Below are 20,895 nucleotides of genomic sequence, written 5' to 3' on the forward strand. Positions count from 1 at the left end.
TGTTATCTACTAAAAGGAAACATAATATCATACATATATTCAGGTTTAGAAAGAGAAAGACATTAAATTTAAATAAATATGTCTCTATTGTTGAAGATTGGACAAGAGGACATTACATGGACCCACAAGACTCCATCTCAAATCTATCAATAGGGATTAGGTAGAAGGTGGAAATGGCATGTTAATGCATGTAGCTTCGGTCTGACATTACTGTGATCAGCATTTGACCATTTTGAGACCTTTTTTATTGTTGTCAAAATTGAAACCATTCATCTTGTACTTTCAATAGAGATGGCTAGTTTATGAGATGGATGTGAAAATTACCTTTGTTATATGGTGGTCTTTACGATGAAATATATGTGGAGCAACCTCTAGGTTTTGTGGAAGACTCTTTAGTTGTTTACAAGCTTCAATGTTCATTTTACATTTTTCAAAAAGCCCCAAGGGCTTGGGATAATAAAATGGACCATTTCTTGTGTCATGAGCCGTAATCAACAACATTAATGTAATATAATCTATTCAATTATTGTGAAGCCATCATAGCCAAAACTAATCAATAATTATGAATAATCATTATAATTAATTAATTTGTCAATTCAATAAATAATTAATATTATATATAGTAAGCCATCAATACATAATAATAATAGCCCATATCAATGTAATTAAATGAACTATGATAAATATACTCCATCAACCTCAATAAGAAATTGAGTACCAAATCAATAACATTAAATAAACCCTTTGACTCCCATAAGAAGTTGCGAGTGCTAAGACAATATTAGCAAGTCCATGATAACCGAATTTAATCATTTATAAATTAAAATCTTTATCCTTTGTGAATTGTTGACAATATGAACATGAATAAGGATGTAAAACATGTCTTGTGATCCATGCTACTAATAGCATATATATGACATGATTCAAAGTGGAAATAAAAGGGGGAGATAACATGGTAAGGTGGAAATAAAAAAATTATATAAAGGAGATCATATGTATAATAAGGGGTCATAAAACAAATTAATAAAAACCTGATAAGACTATGGCCTTAAACCATGTGCAACTTAAGGCTTTGGACGTGGTCAAGCAAAGGTGTATGAAATAGGAAAAAAGGAAGTCCATGTAGAAGGTAGTAGGTTAAACAAATTAGTGCAATTACTTCCAATTCATAAACTTAGATTTTGAGAAATTTATGACAAAATGCTACAACCTATCTTAAGCTAATAAAGAAGCATAATTTGAGTCTAATATAATGCTATTAATAATCATGGATAAGTCTATAAGAACTCTTGTTTTAGTACGTAGAGGATAGGGAGTGTGCGCAGGGGGGGGGGGGGAAGTAAATCACTCACACTAGGGCAAGAGAACCCCATGTAGATTGTGTCCAAGCTTGAGCAACTGTAAATCTACCATCCATTACGAGATTTAATACATGAGAAATATTTACTTTATCTAGAATTACTAATGGTATTTAGAATCTTTTTATGTTTAAATTCATGATGGATAGGGAGTGTGCATAAGGGAGGAGTAAATCGCTCACTTGGGGCAAGTGATCCCAAGTAGATTGTGTCCGAACTTGAGCAATAATAAATCGACCATCCATTACATAATTTAACACATAATGTATAATAGTCTTATTCAATGCACTAATAATATTAAATGATAGATATTTAAGATTCTCTAATCATGAAACAAATATGATCTTAACTTTAATTACAAGTATTATGAGAATTTAAGTAAGACCCTATTGGGGTCATTACAAGTGGTATCCAATACAAATAATTCTCATGAAAGGTTATAAGTTGCGACCTTAAGGAGCAAACAAATTTGGAATTATAAAGAAAGGTCTCAGAAGGAGACATTATTCAAAATCTTTGTGCTTAAATTCATGATGGATAGGGATTGTGCATAATGGGAGGAGTAAATCAAGCGCATTGGGGCAAGAAAATCTCAATATGGATAAAGATCTAAGGGAGCCCCAAGCTGAGTGTGTCCAAACTTGAGCAACAATAAATCTACCATCCACAACGGAATTAAGCATGTGCCAGTGGGTAGGGAGTGTGCATGGGGTGAGGAGTAAATCGGTCATGTTGGGACAAAAGAATTGTAATATTGATAGAGATTTGAGGGAGCCCCAAGCTAAGCATGTCCATGTTGGGACAAAGGAATTGCAATATTGATAAAGATTTGAGGGAGCCCCAAGCTAAGTGTGTCCAAACTGGAGCAACAGTAAATCTACCATCCACTATGGAATTAGGCACCCTATTGTAGTACTAGTTGAAGCAAAGTTATTAAAATACACATCTTCAAGAACTTTTGATTTCCAAACAAGTGAAAGGAACATGACATTCACAATCAAAGTTGGTAAAATATTGTCTTAACCTTTTATTATTTCAAATTGTGAAAACTAATTTAAGAAGTTTTTATCATGTGTACACTTTGTCTACATTGTGTCTTCATGCATCAATGTGTTTGCTTAGTGTCTTCCTTGCGTCTTAATGCATTCATGTGTCTACTTTGTCTTTATTCACAAGCCATCATATACTAACATGTGTACGTTTGTAAGTGTTATAACACACATGCAAGGAAGAGAATAAATCTGAGCTATGAATCAGTTGGAATCACATCAATTGCTTGAGGACAAGCAAATTTGAGAGGGGCAGATTGTCATGGCCCCATTCTAATATAGAATTTGAAATAATTAAGTTAGTAAGTAATCATAGTGATACTAAATTATTAATAATGGAAATTAATAATAATGATAAATTAGTAAGTAATCACAATTCACACGAACATATTAATAAAAAATCTATCATTATTATTATATATATCATTAGTGTAATCAATACTAAGTATAATAATATAATATAAGTATTTTAATATACTCATATTTATTATAAGTATTTTATATTAAATTTTAACTAAACTATATATATATATACATATATTATATCAAGCAAATTACCAAAAGTGAATAAACAAAGAGTCGTGAACCTTCACCCACACACATATACTAGAGGAAAACAATGCTACCAAGAAATTATCGGATAGTTTTGTCTTTTTATCTGGAATGACTGGATCCGGATCATCACACAAACCCTAATAACAGAGACATCATATCTTGCATACTTTTGGATTACATTGATTCCATTTTGACCCCACATTTATACTCAATAGCAAAGAGATGATCTTTTGATTCTAGTGTTGTATGCGGATAATTCAATCCTTCCAAGTGGCTCATCACCTATGATCTAAAGTGTACATTGAGCCTTGATGGAGTGGTTTGATATGACAAATTGAAATCTTGGACTCATGCAACATTTTCTTGGTTTGCAGGTTATTTTGTCTTTAGAGAGGATTATCATTTTTTCCAGCACAAGTCTGCTCTTGATTTGGTTAAAAGATTTGGCATGCCTGATTGCAAGCTTGCTCTCATTGAATTTCAGTCAAGTGCTGTTTTTTCTTCTACTTGCACCACTTCTATGCTTGACGCTACATTGTACAATACTTGGTTGACAATCTTTTGTATTTGACATATTGTCTTAATATCCCTTTTATGTTTGGACTTGTCTCTCGTTTCTCTCAAGATTCACATGCAAGTCATAAGAAGGCTGTCAAATGTGTTTTGATATAGATCTAGGGCACCATACATTTTGGTATTCTTGTACATTAAGAGTCTCTTGGGTGATTAGTCTCATTGAGTTTGATTGGGTTGGTGATGTTGATGAAGTCTACTTTTGGTTTTGTCTTTGGCCCTGATTTTGTTTCCATTGCACGGTCTTGACAGAAGTAATTTTGCTAGAACATAATGTTATTAGGGGTCATACACCTACAACATTTCTATATTATTCTACTATAAGGTTATAAAAGGTTAGATGTTATACATGCTTTATTAAATATATCCCATTTAAATTAATTACAGTCTAATAACTAATTATTTATGAATGGTAGTTGTTGGATAGGTGTGACTTCATGTGACTAATATCCCATAGAGTATTTTTCCACCCTTTTCCCCTATATTTAAGGACGCTCTCTCTTATTTGAGAGTGTGTAGTTGGAATTTTATAGTTAATCATATCACTATGCATAGGAGGTTTTATTGGTCATGTTGAAGATGTAGAGGAGCGTCCCCAAGTTCGATCTATTTTATAGGCTAAGTCTTGTATTTAACTTGATAAAGTTTTCCCATGTATATCTGGTGTAATGTATAAAATCTATACTTGTATGATTCTCATTTTATTTATTTTATATTTTGTTTATAATGATTACTATTCTACATGCCTAATTTCTTACATGGGATCAGAACAAGCTAGGCTATATGAATAATATTTATAAGCTATTCTAGAAGACATGTTAATCATTTTAATTCATTTCTTCGTTTGTGAGGTCATGGTTATCTCATTAGGCCTTGTTGACAGGATCTATCTTTGCTTCTTATGCATTATTTTGTACTTCCCTAAGTTGCACTTGGGGGATGTGTGTGTGTTGTTAGTGGGGAAAAAAGTATATTGTTTAGTAAGTTTCATTTTAGGACTTATTGACACCTACTTACTTAAGCTTATATCATTTTTTTTTTTGTCTTGTATCATAGGATTAAGACAATTGTCATGATATTAGATATCTTTGGGTTTTATCCTTATCTATGTAGCAAGGGCATCTTATTGTAGTGTATCATATTGTTTCCTCGATTTCTGACAATATAGCTATTCTTTTTGGTTGCATCTCTATGGTGGAAGGATTTTTGTTTTGTTGGTTAGATTGCAAAACTTGTGAGTTCTTTCACAATTCCAAAAATTCTTGCAGCTCTAACAATTTTTGCATATATGCAAATAGATACAATGTTCAAGAAATTTTGCTCATTCTGTTATTACAGGGAGTAAGTGTTATTTATGTAGTCTCAAGGAAGTCTCCAAAATGTATCTATTGGCTTAAACCATTAAGTTTGCTTCTTCTGGAAATGATAAAATATTCTCGTTAAGTCTTACACAAATCAGCTTGAGAATACTAGTAATATGGTCGGTATGCCATTGCTCACTCTTACAATTGTTGCTTGGAACAAAGAAGAGGATGAAAAAGAAATTGAATATGGTAGTGACTGTAAATTAAATGGTAATAGTGACAAGTACGACTTTGTTTTAGACATTGAAAAGCTTGTTGGACTGGCTAAAAATGAAGACCAAGGTGAAGAAAAATACAAAGATACATAGTTTGATAATTGGATTGAAGATGTGCCAATAGTGGCATGTTGTGATGGTTAAGTTGTTGAGTTGTTATCCTTGCCATCAAGGTTCAAATCTAATGGGGATGAGGTCCCCCATTTGTGGCCTCACTGGTTCATAGCTCTAGGTCAAAGCGTTTACCCCTCTTTAAAAAAAAAATTGGATTGAAGATGTGAGGAAGATGAATATGTTGATAATGGCAATTCTGATTTTAAGTATGCTGGAGATCTTGGAATATATGACAGGAGAGGAGACAGAATGTTCTGGGAATCAATACTTACAACCAACGCAGTTGAAGTCGGGAATCATTCAATTGTCAAATTTATGTAGAAATATAATATTTAATCATAAAGCATTATTAATGTTTGAAGGAATTTATTTTAGTAGATTAAATACTGTATCCTCATTCTACAGGCTTGACAATATTATTTAAAATATTTTGTGAAGTGCTTAAGGAGCTGGCTACAAATCAGCTAAGTTGCTGATTTGGATGCGGATGAGAAATTGGGCGTGCGGATGCACGATTTCTTTTTGGGTGATATACATATGTGTGTGTGTGTGTGCACGCAAAGAAATGCAAGATGTACTCCCCCGTACTCCTATCTTGTTAATTTGGTGGGACATCGAATGCTGGTTAATTCCATGAAAGTGTTCCAGGAAGCAGTCATGATGAATCTCTGACAGCTGAATCATTTCAGATAATTTTCATGTAGCAAATATGATCAAGCAGCCAGTGATAGTAAAGAGGCATAGGAGAGGGATTGAATGCCATCAACAACATTCTGCAGATTTCCAGTATCTAAAAGCAGTTAGCCATCACTGGATGAATATAGATGCTAGGGGATCCATCCACATTCTTAGCCAGCTCTCAGATTCTTATCAACCATTGACACAGGGCAAGGCTTGAAAATTCTTTGTTCATTAAAGTTGTGAAATACATCACAGCCTTCTCACTAACAACATTTCGCCTATCCATATTGGAAACCTTTTCTTTCCACTTTTCTTTTTCCTGGAGTGCTCCCTATCTACCTACAGGTAAGTTGTCAAAAAGTTTGATGCTATGTTTGGTTGTTAAAGTCTACGATGGGTCTCATACAAAGCAGCACCAATCTATTGTAAAAATACTTTTCTCATGTTTTCTATACAAAAATCTGCTGCAAACTTCATTTTGTTGCATCCCAAAATTTTCTTCTTTAGGTTTGATACTTTATTAGCTTCCATGAGCATCCGGGTGCCTAGGAAATGCTTCCTGCATGCATCCGCAGGGCACCCAAAGAGCATCCAGCATCTGAATGCATCAGCATCCATTTCCAGGCATGCTTTCTACGCACCTTTAAGCTAGCAAATCAGTAATACTCGAGTTAAGGGAAATACAACTATATCTACATGTTACAAATCACAATTGTAAAAGGTTCCACAGCTCTTCGTCTCTGTGGTTTGGTGGTTTTTCTCCTCTCAATACAACTGCTTTGTAGGGATTGTAGGGAGACTTTTATGCTTCTAAATTCAAAAATTTCTGAAGGATATTATTTGCACTTTGTGCCATTATTTTCTTATTTTTTGGCATGTTCTTTGTATTATCAACTTGTAATCATTTCTTTTTGTTTCCTTGTATTTCTCCTGCACTTTGGCTCTGTAGGAAATGGGATACACTGTCTCAGATTGTGAGTAATAAACTTTGGTTCATTATATTCTTTATTTATTGCAGATTATTCATAAGTTTAATGTGCAATTGATTCCTTGCATATTTTTTGCACATTGAAGGAGTAAACCGTCAAATTTCTGTCTTTCTCTCTCTTGCAAATGCTGCATGCATAAGTTGACGGACTTTGTGTCTCTGCTAATTGTTGCCACATTGTTTCATCTTATCTTGGCCTTTTCAATTTTGTTTGAGGAAACTTGTGCAGTATCTGTCAGGATCCTATCTAGGGTTTCTTTATCTTTTCTTTTGTTATCTAATTTTTGGTTAAAAGTACATAAAAACTGTAGAAACCCCAAAGTTGCCACTTTCAAATGTAGAAGAAAACAATGAATCCAATAATGGTTTCTCCAAACATTGTGAACATTTGTCGCTGCCCATCGAGCAAGCCACATTAGTTTCAACAAAATATTGCAATGGCAAATCTGTTTATGTAATATCCCTGTCCAAATCTGATTGAAAATTTGCTATATTTGCTATTAGAAATTTTGTCAAACACTTCTATAGCAGAGGGATATACGACTGATTTTATTTTCAGTTTGTTTTCAGAATAAGAAAGATGACTTCTAATATCATAGGATGACTGAAAATGACTTTTCTTCCGCTTAGTCTACATCTAACATGAAATGCAACTCTTTTTTTTCTTTTTTTCTTGATGCAATATATGACATCTATTCAATGCAAATTAACACTTACAGCCAAGTGACATTATGTCAAACAGTTGGCATGCAACTAACATTATATTTCAAACTTCGAAATTGATATTTTGCTGATATAAAAATTCTGATATAAAATCAGGTTACAATGCCTTCAACAATCTAACTAGATTGTCCATACAGAACCATGTAGGTGTATTTTCAGATAATGCATAAACATGAAGATAAAATGAAGGGAACCTGAGATTGGTAGCCAGCTTTAAAACTGATCAAAATCTGTCATGCACTGTAGTGGTATTGTTCACAGCATTGTAGCAATACTATTCACGACCATTGTAGCGATAACACTATTCACAATTCCTGTAGCGATGGCACTGTAGTAGATGGGTATAAACTTCCTAATATGCCTCTGAATTAGCTGCTTAACTCCTTCTAAAGTGCAGATAAAATGAGGGCATCGAATGACTCTTAAATTTGAAGTGTATCATCTTCATGAATTGCTGCAAAAACTCAACAAGCTTCAATGAGATGACTGAAATATCACCTCCAGCAAATGCAACAATATCAGCTGATAGTTTCACAGCCTCAAAGTTGCCAATCAAAGAGAATTATCGTTCTCAATGACTGAAATGTCCTGCAGAAAACCCTTGGCTCCACAAGTGCACAAGAAAATGCCAATATCAAATCTGGATGCCCTACAATGAGGCTCTCCTCTATTTATTCTATTCCTTCACCCCTTCTAGAAGAACATAAAATATTATTTTATTGTACTTTTCTAGAAGCTTTCTTCTTTCCAACAATAATTAGTTGTGCTTCTAGAAGATTCCCTTTTCCATATAATATAATATTATTTTAGTGACTTATGATTTAATATTTATTTTTGTCACTTTTTAATTAAATTAATTAAATATAAAGTCACCTTTTAATTTTTAAATTATTTAATAACTTTATAAGAAATTAATTTAATTATTTCACCTTATTTGTCCACTTAGCCTTCAAAGAATGAAAGGCTAAGAACTCCATTGAAAGGCTAAAAAGATGGGGAAATTACAGTTTACCAACAGCTTACTACTAGTAACAGTTTTTATCAGGCAAACAAAGAAGTCACAATAAATATGTGTCTATTGTCAGCTAACTCTTCCCTCCTATTACAAACATGCATGTCTTATAATAAGATCTTTGCTTACTTAAACACTTGTTATTTAAAGCTCCTTACAATCTTAAGTTATCACCTTATTCTAATATTCCCACCTTCTAGGATTATAACTTTATAATGACGAGGAAAATGTTTGTGAAGGCCCATGATTAGCGAAGAGGTCTGCTGCATAGTTTTGTTCTCCCATACAAAGCAAAATCTTATGGCAGTCCAATTTCGCTGCCCCTAAAAATAATTCTTATAACATCAGCTCTAATTCCAGTCAGGAAAGGAGATTTTGTTCACTGCATACACTACTATTTGTGAGTCCCCTTAGCGTCCATTTGGTTGCTGGCATAGGAATTGGAAATTAAAATTGGGAACGGGAATTGAAATTGCAATTCCAGACCCGTTTGGTTTACCTAGAATTTAATCGGGAATATGTTAATCCTGTGTTTAGTTGTAGAAAACTGGAATTGGAATAAAGTTAAGTTTATTGGGTTCTTCTGAGAGTTATTATGGGAAAGATAATGCATTGTTTGCTGCGTGTCCTCCATTGTTGTTTTTTCTGCTTCTTGTATTCATTCTGGTCTTCTTCACTATTTTACCCATCTCTCTCCTGCACATTTGCCTTTCAGCTCATCTTTATACCACCACTTCTTTCTCCCAGCATGCCTGGCATCAAGAAAATCAGAGTTTTAGCCCTGCAACACAGTTCAAATATGATGGATGTAATCGAAAATGTGAGATAAATTCCAGTGAATCAGAGTTGTAATCTAAAATGTGAGATAAATTCTTGGATCACTATGGATGTAGTGAAAATGCAAGTGGATGAAATCAGATCTTCAGCAGTGCCCATGTTGATTGCTAGGCAAAGTTCTTGCAGACAAAGGCAATGTCTACAACCTGCCATTGAAATTCAATGCAGGGCTTTTGAACCAGTGTGAGACTCTGATTCCGTGGCTGAATCTTTGTTCTTATTTCAGCAATCGCAGCATGGGGAAACCCATCGAATCCTTTTTCCTGAATTGGTATCAGACACATCAGTATCCTCTCAAAATCATTTTCCATTTGAGGATCTTGAACCACCCCTGCTTGGTTTCAAACCAAGAGGCCGCAGATGTGTTCTACGTTCCCTACTATGGCACCCTAGATGTGATGAGATGGCATTTGAGGGAAAATGTCTTGGCACCAACAAGAGATGAATTGGGTCTGGAGCTTCTTTCATGGCTTGAGGACCAACAATGATCGTTGCTGCGCTCGGATGAGCTCGACAGAGATTGTGCTGCTAGCAGACAAATATTCCATGAGCTGTTGGAGATTTTCGACTATAGCCATGTACAGAGGGACTTCTTTTGGATTGCTCTGAAAGAACATTTTGTTGCTTTTATTTGTATCTCACTTGGAAATCATTATCTCTGCTGCAGCTAACATTTCTTGTACATCTTCAAAACTGCTCCTATCCAATGTGCTTGTAGTAACTGGACCCATACTAGGGTTGCTAAATGGCAGCAAATTGTTAGAGCTGCTGCCATTGAAGACACCCACAAAGCTCCGGATTGAACGGCAGGCCATGGCAGATGAACGAAATTGCCGTTCTGTGTTACATCCCAAATTTTTGTCCTAAATTTTTATTTTAATCATAGCTGTTGGTTTAACGAAATATTATTATGTGAAGTTAGTTAATTATAGACGTTGCATCAATTTTATTCTTCTTAATCATGTGAAGTGAGTTAGTTAATTATAGACGTTGCATCAATTTAATTCTTCCTGATCATGTGAAGTGAGTTAATTATAGCCGTTGCATCAATTTGATTCTTCCTAATCATGTGAAGTGAGTTAGTTATTTATACGTTGATGAAATTTCTAACGGTCACTAGATAATCAAAAATAGTTTTGAATTAACAATTAATATATCTTGAATTGATGCCTTGGTGAGAATGTTGTTTGAATGATTGCAGGAAGAAGACTGAAGAGAGGGGAAGCATTGCTAAACGGGATCATCGGAAGGGGATGGTCGGATAGTCCAATTATCTGAATCAATAGGTTTGACCTAAGACTACCCTTACAAGGATATTAGGATTCGACAACATGTTGCATAATGGAACTGCACGAGCTATTAAAGGAACAATATAATAATCAATGAAGAAATTAAAACTATAATTCATACCTTGAAGAAATTATTAATGAATTCATTATTTAATCATTATTATTCACACTTAAATACAAACATATGTATATAAAAATAAGGTGACACCAATAAATTATAAGCTATAATCTAATGATGCCACTTTATCAATACATACACATGAACGTATTTAAAAATGAACAATAATAATAAAATAATAAAACCAAACTTTTCAACTTCTTATTCTTTCCCTCTATTTTTTTCCTTCATTTAAAAATCTGAATCGATTTGCATTTGAAAGGTCTTTTGTAACCAATGGTAGCTGAAGAGCCAAACAAATTCTTTTATAGAGTCTCATGATCATGTCTCAACTTGTCTTTTGTCTTTTCTTCCTTCTCCGCTTTCGAGCTCTCTGTTCTCTACATTTGCATAAAGTAAAACCTGACTGAAAACCTTTACATTCCGTTTTTCTTTGTATTACCTTCACTTTCCATAGTTGCGTGATACTGAGCAAGGAGCGGAGTCCATATTTCCAACCACAGTGAACCCGAATCAGAACAGAAGTGTCACGTAAGGCTGCCAATCTATGTTCCTTTATTTCTTTATATTCTCTCTTAGTTCCAAGTTGGTTGTGATTCAAGTATAGATCAAGTTCAGATGCGGTCAATCTTGCTTGTATATCGTTCATGATGTTGCACTAGTCGTGTAACCCTTTGTGCATAGATTTCATAATACTGTTGTCTATTATAGACCGAACCAAGGGAACATTAATTAGATTTTAGGACATGGAATCTGTCAATTATATCAATGATGTTATGTAATCATGATAGTGAATCAATCATGCTTGAATAATTATCTCAGCCCATAATTTATTCCTTTCATTTATATCACATAGAAATGAAATAATATCATGGAATCCAACACCGAGGAATTCACCGGCAACAATGCCATTATAGATGAAGAGGTGTAAAGCAAATATAGTGGATACAACTCGTGTGCACCTAGTAATTACCGGCATGGTAGCCTCAGAAGGTGAGGAGGTGTAGAGAGACTGCATAAACAAGAGTGGAATCAGGACAAAGGAATAATAATAAACAAAACTACAATAGCTCATGCATGTTCCAAATATGACATAAGTTGTCAAGTCGAGTGGTGAAGATCGGGTTCGTAGAGCCAATTTGAAATCCTTGGCCAGGGTAGAAATTAGGTAGATGTGCCGAACATGTGATCTTTGTTGATTGTCCAGACGCTTCAATTATTTTGGAGAATAACCGTTGGGACTTCAACGCACCTAATTACTCAGATGGCTGGGCTTATGAACATCCCAAGTTCGATCCTGAGGTAGGGAGGGCCGTTCTATTAATTTAGGATGTGCGGGGATAAGTAATGGTCTGCGGTTGGGAGGTTAAGCCTATGTCAATGCTTCTCCTCTCACCAATGCCGAGGCTTGGACAACGAGTTAAAAAGATTCTTTGTTATTATTGTATGCTCCTTTCACTTTTTACCTCTGAAAGAATAGATAGATAATTTCATTTCAAGATGGAGAAAACCTTTACTTTTATGTTGAATAAGCATTTCAATTGATATAAATAGCCATTGCTTTATTTTCAATAGAATATTTAGAAGTAGTTAGTTTTTAGCAGCACATTAATATCTTCTTTTGTTTCTTATGAAATCAACTGCATATGTAAGATTGATTAAAAAGAGTTTCTTTCAGTTATAATCATTTGGTAGAATTCATTGTTGTGCGAAATGAAATCAGTTACTTGTGAAATTAGATTTATTTGAGATTAAAATTGGTTATGAAAATTTGTATGTTACATTTTGCACCCAACATTTTTCCACCCAAAATCCAATCAAGGCACTTGGCAATGGCAGACACAGATCAGAAATTCTCAAGATGACATATTGTGGGGCAGCTTTGACGCACTCTCAAGCAATGGGGATCTTATGATAGGGATCTCCTATTTTGTGTTTGACCAAATGATTGTTCCTTTCTCCAAGCAATATGAACCACCGATTTGAAAAAATTATACAATTTGGGAAAGTCAGATTGAGAATATGAATAACCTATTCCAATAACAATTTTTTTGGGAATGGATATATGCTCATTTTGGGGCCAAAATGCAAATACATATTTCTATTCCCAATTCTGATTTGGTGCACCAAACGGAGAATACAAAGCAGATTCTAATTTTCAATTCCTATTCTAGTTGTATTCCAACAACCAAACGGCCCCTTAATTTCTATGCCCTTGTACCCCGATCTTATAGTAGATATAATTGTTGGCTCTACCCAAAAAAAGAGAGCCACTTGGCAACAAATGGCCTTGTAAATCTCTGATCACAAAACCAAAACCTGCTAAACTCACAGTACCCTTTGAGATACCATCAAATTTTAATTTTGACACTTTTTGTAGGGCATTTCCAGTTGTTTTCCTTAATCTTTTTAGACTCACCCATTAGTCCTTGAATGGCATGTTCTACATTGATGGTATGAGTGATTGTGTATTCTAGCATTGCAAGAAGATGAATATAAATTATTCATGGTGGTATGGGGCATTTTTTGATTTCTTCCATTTAAATGATTTTTTTAGATGTGTAAACATGCATATTTGATATAGGAACTTGTGCAGCAGCCTATGAATATATACTCCTGTTTCAGTTGTGTAGATGTATTTGAGAAATGAACACTTTTGAATCAACATCGAGAATGTAGATGATAAATTACAATTGTGGCACACATCAATTTTTACCCTATGTGTACTAAATTGCAAGAGCTCTTCATTTGGATCAACAGTATAAAAAATTTAAGGTTTGTTTAAGATGTTTTCAGGCATAACTCGTGCTAATTATGGACTACTCCTTTTTGGTAACACAATGAATTTGAGCCTTAGCTGGTACACTTGGTTTTACTGCCTTTTGACTTTTCTTGCGGTGATATATTTTCATTTTCTTTCAGTCAACTTGTGTTGATAATCATGATATTTTTGAGGAGGAACAAACAAATGATTAACAAGGTGAAGATATCCTTGTCCAATTGCAGAGTTTGAAATGCCCAACTTTGTCAATTTCCTGAGTAGAAAGAAAGAAGAAAAATAGACAATATAAAAAGAAAGAAGAAAAAATGGACAATATAATTGGAATATATCGTTTTTGAGAAATTAAGATCCAGATGCTTATGGTTTCAAACATAGCTACCAGGCAAGAACTCTTAAAAGGCAAAACAACATTGCAAATATTGAGCTTACCAAAGTAGAGATCATTAGTTCAGTTTGGCTTGTAGTAGTGAAAAGTGTTGATACTTATCGTCATCTGAGGAGTTATTAACTAAATGTTATGGTTATCTTCTACAATCTATAATTTATGACATGAAAAAGTTATCAAATGATCTAATCAATACATCCTTTCTTCCTTCTCTTTTGATATTAGGCAACCCCTCTATATTATTTAAGTTCCACTGAGGGATAGCTATGAGACCCTGGTTTTATTTTTCCAGAAATATCTCTCAGTCAAGCTTGCCAATTCAAGGGCTGTACCTGTTGGGATTTGAACTTTGGTCTTGGGCATTGGTAATGCCTTGTCCATTCACTACAGCACATCCTAATGAACTAGATCAAGTCTTTCTAGATTATATCAGACCCAAATTCTTGTAAGCTGTCTTTTAATAACAATATGCATTCTCGTAGGATCTAATATCTCACTACTGCATTTTTTTCCAATTATCATTGCATACTTGAAAATACATTCTGGTCTGTCTCTGATCGGTTAGCATTGTTTCTATTTTGGTGCATATTATCTATTTAACTTGCCACAATTTTGGAAATGAATATTTGTTTAAATTAATTAGTTTTTCTCCACCATTTTAATGTGGCCGCCATCACATTTGGACAAATAAGTGTTTTATATTACTTGTATAAAAAACTTATATTACATATTCACAAAAAGGAATGGGTAGAAGAGAAGTCATGCTCCAAATTACAAACAGGGCCTAGCCCAAACTGGCCATTATCAGACCATTTGACTTTGATGTATATTAAAAATGGAGGATGCCTTGGGAAGATAAGGAATTATCAGACAACAAAGAGAGAACGAACAAAGAATTCATCATCGCTTTTAAAATCTTAAATTTCTGAGATTAACTGTTTTTACTTATGAATTACAAACTGAGGGAAAGAAATTTGTTGTTTTAACTTTAGATAGCCTAACATCTAGATTGAACCTGTTTGGCAGTTACAAAGTAGTTATTGTGTCTCCCTGAAACCCTAACTTCTGCCCTATTAATTGGATTCATACTCTACAAAAAAATTGTATGTAAATAATTCTTTGATTTCTACTTCAATTTATGTAGATGTTGCCTGCAAATTTTGTTTGATCTGTGTAATTTTTTTATCTCATCCCCCACGTTTCATCTGAGAGCAATTCCCCACAGTGACTTCACCTCACCATGTATACCTTTATCTTAAGGAGACACACGGTAGTACTTTATTGAATGGCACATTGAGAAAAAAATAGGGGTTTGTTTCTGACATGGGATTTCACTTAGGTTGTTGAGCTATACTTGTAAGGTTAATATACTTATCTCTGTCACAGGGTTCACTTTATGTATGAAGTTCAAATTTTTACCAATTTCTATAAAATCTAAAATATTCATTTGAATTTTTTCTAGACTTTGGGCAGAACCATGCTTGCACTTATATTGATGAAAGTTCATAGGTTTTGATTTTCTGCTGGTTGCACAGAGCCAAAGTCAAAAGCTTCATACTTGGAGAGGAGTTGAAGGCATTTCACATCTATCAATCAAACACCACCCAATAGAAGTAACTGACTAGAGATAGCCTTGACCTGTTAATAGTAGATGGTACCCACAATGATACCATTGGGTGTGCTTTTATGGCCAACTGAGGGAGACATCTTGCATCAGTTCAGTCACCCTGCTTCTTCTACTTGCTCCCATCTGAGCAGCCAAAAGTGTTGTTCGATTCACCTCTTTCAAGGGCTCATTTCCCAAACTTTTTAATTAATATAGAAAATTTAACATATTTATTATGTATATAGTTATTTTAATAAATTAAAATAAAAAATTAGCCAATTCAATTTATTATGTTTTAAAATTTATTATAATGTATAATAATAATTTTGTTTTATTTTAAGAGTTTAAGTTACTAAATATAAAATATTTATACTGTTTTAATATAATATCATTTTATTTTAATAAATAATAATGATGTGGATATCACATATATTTAAAAATAAATAAATTTATATGAGATGAAATTAGTGTTCTTTTTTTAAAGAATTTTTTACCCTTATTATAACGTCTCCTGAATTTATTATTGCTGAACTCAAACTTGAATGTGAACCTTAATGACGTAGATACTTACCTTATTTCGCCAGAAATGTCTTTGTGCATGTTATTTTTCTTCATATTCTGTTTCTTTAATGATAATTTTATCTGCCGGTGAGAATACATTAATCTTTCACTCTATACCATGTCTCATTGATGTGGCCGAGAGTAGAAAGCCAAATAAATGGTGACCTTTCTCTTGCAACTATATTTCACGACACACTTCAAGGCAGACAAAAAACTTGAGGGGTTTCAAGGTTTAGAACATAGAATGAAAATTGTTACTAGTCACCTTACAGGGGTTCTTGCGCTAAGCTGGATTTTCACACTTATCTTTAGAGGCTTTCAACATTTATGTTGACTGATCTATCACACATGAAGAAGACCTTCACAGCAAATCATTTTACTGATTTAGAACAGAATTAACGTTCATTTGCTCTCAAACTTCTTGATTTTCAAGTCGAATTGTGAATTTGAACTACACAAGCTGATTGCGTTTCATGAAGTGAACAAGTTTTGAGCTGATTTTCATGGGGAAATTTGGGCAGCTTTTTCCCTTAAAAGTTAAAATGACTGAAATCCAACTGACTACAACATTTTCTTGTGACCAAAATGAATACAATATTCTCTTAAGACCCTAAACTGAAAACCAACACTAGAGAATTAGCACAAGAGACATAACATTGAAACTTGTCCTGCAATGATAGTCCTCATCCTAAAGCTTCACAAACTTGTACAAGAAACTTTCAAATCTTTCTTTATCATCAACCTACAAGATACAATAAGGAAGCTAACCTTGCCCTAACCCTAGACCCTGAATTCTAGTCCATAGGTCAACATGCAACTACCAAATACTTCTCATTCCTCATGTGGCACAATACTGCCAAGGTGGACAAGGATTCAAGTCAAAGAGTCAGCTTTGTAATTCCTTCGAATGGTAACTTCTTTATATGGTGCCAACTGCCATCCAACAAGGATTAATTGAAAAGTTAAGAAGTTCTGTAATCTCCTCGTAGTCAACAAAATTCCACTTCCAAGGTAACTTCCCTCCACAAAAGTGCCCTAATTAGTGTCAATATCATGCAAATGTAGTATTATACATGCGAATTGAATGGTCAACATTAAAGTGGCCCATCACCCCAAGCAATCCTGTGGAAATTGTGAGTCTCATAACTTCCATATAGGATTGAAGAAGATGCTTTACAAGTGGATAGGAAAGAATTCAAGTTCAAATTTGAAAATGGAGGTAATCTTCACACCTAGGGTACAAGTGTAAGAAAAATAAAATTAATAATTTCAGTCTAAGTCACAGAATATGCCGTATTTCATCCATGAAGTTCAAATTTCAGTGAATTTTTGCCCTTCCCGAATTTCATCCTAATTTTATGATAAAATATAAAATTGTTATTAATATTATTATTATTTAATTATTTAGCAATGTCAAACTATTTTGACAATTTTGTGGATATATTACTTATATTCTAAGATACCAACGTGCTCAGGAAAATATTGGATGCGGGTGTGGATGCTTGGATTGGTTTGGGTGCTGCACCGATGCTGGCAGGAAGCTGTTTCAGTGCCTGTGGATGCGACCAAGAGCATCCAGAGAGAATCCAGACAGCATCTGGGTGCATCTGGAGAGCATCCAGACTTTTTGAATGCCCATCCACTTAAGTGACTTTAAAAAATATGTGCTTAATTGATTGATCAAAATTAAACTATGAACTATGTTTTAATTTTGTAATTCAAATCGCATTGGAATCTTGAACTTGAGTAATTTACTAATTATACTATTACTGTTATTTCAATTTGAACTATCAATTGTGAAGTATCATGCTATGGAATGGTTTATTTTTGTGTATCTCTTGCATTTCTTTGCATACATGAATTATGGTATATATATAGATAGATAGACGCACCCAGATGCATCCAAAATCCCCCAAAAAGAATCTGCGCATCTGCACATCAGCACCTCGCACCCGCACCATCATCAGAACCAACATTGGTAACTTAGCTTATATTTAAAAGCAAGTAAATTTATGTAAGTTAAATTTAATATCGATTTTTTTCTGAATTTTTACTCAAATTGAAATTTTATGATCAGCAAACTCGAAATCGAATTCAAACCTTGTGACTTAGATTTCAGTGATGCTGACTACCGAAGTCCCCAGATCCTCTTACATCACTCATGTTCTTTGATTTATTCATCATTTGTATTACATTCTTTGAGGTAATACATGTAATTTCATTATCTGGCAATTGTACTTTTGTTGCATATTATACTTCTGTAAACCTATGTTATCGAAGTTCATGTTTACTGCAATTTGACTCAATTATCAAAGTGCTTAGGCTTTTGTTGTTTGTTTCTCTTTGATTTTGGTGGATCTCAATTGAGTTATGCATGTAAAGTCAATTCCAATAAAACCCGAAAATCATGCAGAAGAAAGATAATCTATTAGCTGTATGCAATTCCTCTTCCTGTAACAGAATCTGTCTGCACTAGTTCTTTTTATATTAAGCAGGAAGTATACAACAATATACTAATGAAGAGGGATGTCTATGTTCTGAATAAAATTTTCTGTGGTAGAACTTTGAAGAGCTGATTAATAAATGCAGTACCATGACAGATATTGCCAAAAGCATAAGTTGCGCTTCTTTATTCTTGGGAGAGGCTCCAATTGTCTCTTTGATGATCGTGGCTTTGATGGTTGTATAATTCTTAACCAGATAGATTTTGTTGAGAAAATATGTCCAACTACCTATCAAGTCGGGAGTGGTTATGCATTTGATCAGTTGGGTTTACAGTGCTCAAAGGATGGGTTAACAGGACTTGAGTTTGCTACTGGTATACCTGGGACTGTTGGGGGTGCAGTGTATATGAACGCAGGAGCAGGTGGACAGGTTTTTCTAACTCAGAAATCTCTGATATTTTATTTGTTTGTGAAAATATTGGATTCAATTTTTGTCTCTTCTTTTGGTTGCTGCTTGACTCTTATTTTTTATTTGTGCATACTTCTAATAATCAGGATACAAGCAATAACAAAGTATTTAATGTTTTTCTTTACGGTTACAATCAGGAGACTGCAGATGTTCTGAAATCTGTGGAGATTATAATGGTTGATGGAAGGAGAAAGACGTTCCACAGATCTGAACTCAGTTTCAGCTATCGCAAATCAGCTTTTCAGCATATGCAGAACATTGTAGCCATCGTTTCTGCGACATTTGAGTTAGCATCTCTTCCATCTTCAAGAGAACACCAAAAATCATACTTGGCGAGGTAAGATAAAGTAGTTTTTTATATTTGTCTCTGACCTCTTGCCATGCTGGAATGTGGATGTATAAAAATGTCATTTTCTGAAATGACTGTACATCATGAAAGGCCGTGGCAGAGAATCTGGATACCCAAAATGGTATCCTTTAAATTAAAATTCTCTTTATTTGGCCCATTTAACATTTTGCTTCTTTGGACCAGCAGAAGGAAAAAGACACAACCAATTGGTGAGCGCAGTGCTGGCTGTGTCTTTCGCAATCCTACAACAACTCTCCTGTCTGCTGGAGCTTTGATTGAGCAAGCAGGACTGAAAGGTGTGATGCTGGGTGGTGCAAAAGTATCAGAAATGCATGGGAATTTTTTTATAAATGTTGGGAATTCAACTTCTGCAGACATGCGTTCATTGATAAATATTGTCAAAGAGCAGGTACGACAGAAACTTGGTGTTGAGCTTCAAGAGGAAATATTGTATGTGCCATATAATTAGACACAGATTGTTTTGTATCTGGGAGAAAACAAATCTTGTAATACTTATTAACATGCAGAATTCCAATAACAAGGATGTTTAGTATGTGCAGCGTAGGGCAGATAATACATGTAATGCAATTGTCTAATATGCGAAACTAAGCAGGATAATAATTTGGCGCGTCTTGATATGCAGCTTTAGCAGCTCCTGGGTAGTAAGCATGCTTTTAGCTGCTAAGATTTTGCGCTAGGGGAAAATGTATAATTCTATTTGAAACAATTCTAGTGCAATATTTATAGACCAAGGAAAATGCCTCTAGGAGAAGAGTAGTTGCTGCTGTATTTATCGAGGAGAGCAGAAGCTAGTTGCCGGAGTATATATATGTGCGTGGAAGCTTCCTGCCAAAACTTGAGATGAGCTAGTTATAAATATTGAATTCTTCTGGCACATGTTTTATATTGACTGCTTTATACTTTTGATTCTTGCTCTCCTCACGTATTGGAGCACGCTTTTGGAAATATTATGGATGTTAACCCGCAATTGCTGTAATCCACGGTGATGGAAAATTCCCACAGGAGTTTTTTATTTTATTTTTCATGTTGTGGAATTCCTTCAATGGATAAAATCCTTAGGGTGCGGTCCCATGAGGGGGGCGGCAGGATCTATTTTTGTGAAGTGGGTGGTCCTGTGAAGCCAATTTTTTTTTTACTACAGAATTAATTAGAATCTTTTCCTCAAATGTAGCAGCCCCTACTTTTTAGGGTGCAGATTTAGGAGGGTGCAAAAGATGGGGGGCTAGAAATTGCCCCATCAGCTTGGGCTTTTCTTGTGTCACTTGTCAATCATATACCAATTTTCAATTTTTATCAATAATTTTTTTAAACATAGTTATTTATTTAGTAAGTGAATTGAATATGTTAAAATAAAATAAAATCATGAGACCACTCACTTCCATAAATTATGGGGTTAAATTAA

General features: G+C 34.3%; 1 protein-coding gene across 3 annotated transcripts in view; it reads left to right on the top strand.

The window, feature by feature from the left end:
• LOC149571004 (uncharacterized) overlaps window positions 1-20,378 on the top strand; it is a 41,504-nt gene extending 21,126 nt beyond the window's left edge. Inside the window, exons 1-4 of one of the 3 annotated variants that reach the window (XM_089812565.1) lie at window positions 17,906-18,413; window positions 18,811-19,084; window positions 19,261-19,460; window positions 19,659-20,378. In XM_089812565.1, the coding sequence (XP_089668691.1) occupies window positions 18,280-18,413; window positions 18,811-19,084; window positions 19,261-19,460; window positions 19,659-19,941 (891 nt within the window). In that variant the 5' untranslated portion in view covers window positions 17,906-18,279 and the 3' untranslated portion in view covers window positions 19,942-20,378. Of the gene's footprint in view, window positions 1-17,905; window positions 18,414-18,799; window positions 19,085-19,260; window positions 19,461-19,658 lie in introns of those variants that run through there. The other 2 variants (XM_089812562.1, XM_089812563.1) reach the window with 2 other exon arrangements.
• The last annotated feature ends 517 nt before the right edge of the window (window positions 20,379-20,895 follow it).

This window comes from Cupressus sempervirens, chromosome 2, assembly GCF_028749045.1.
Source record: "Cupressus sempervirens isolate cs-2001-9-10 chromosome 2, ASM2874904v1, whole genome shotgun sequence".
Lineage (NCBI taxonomy): Eukaryota > Viridiplantae > Streptophyta > Pinopsida > Cupressales > Cupressaceae > Cupressus > Cupressus sempervirens.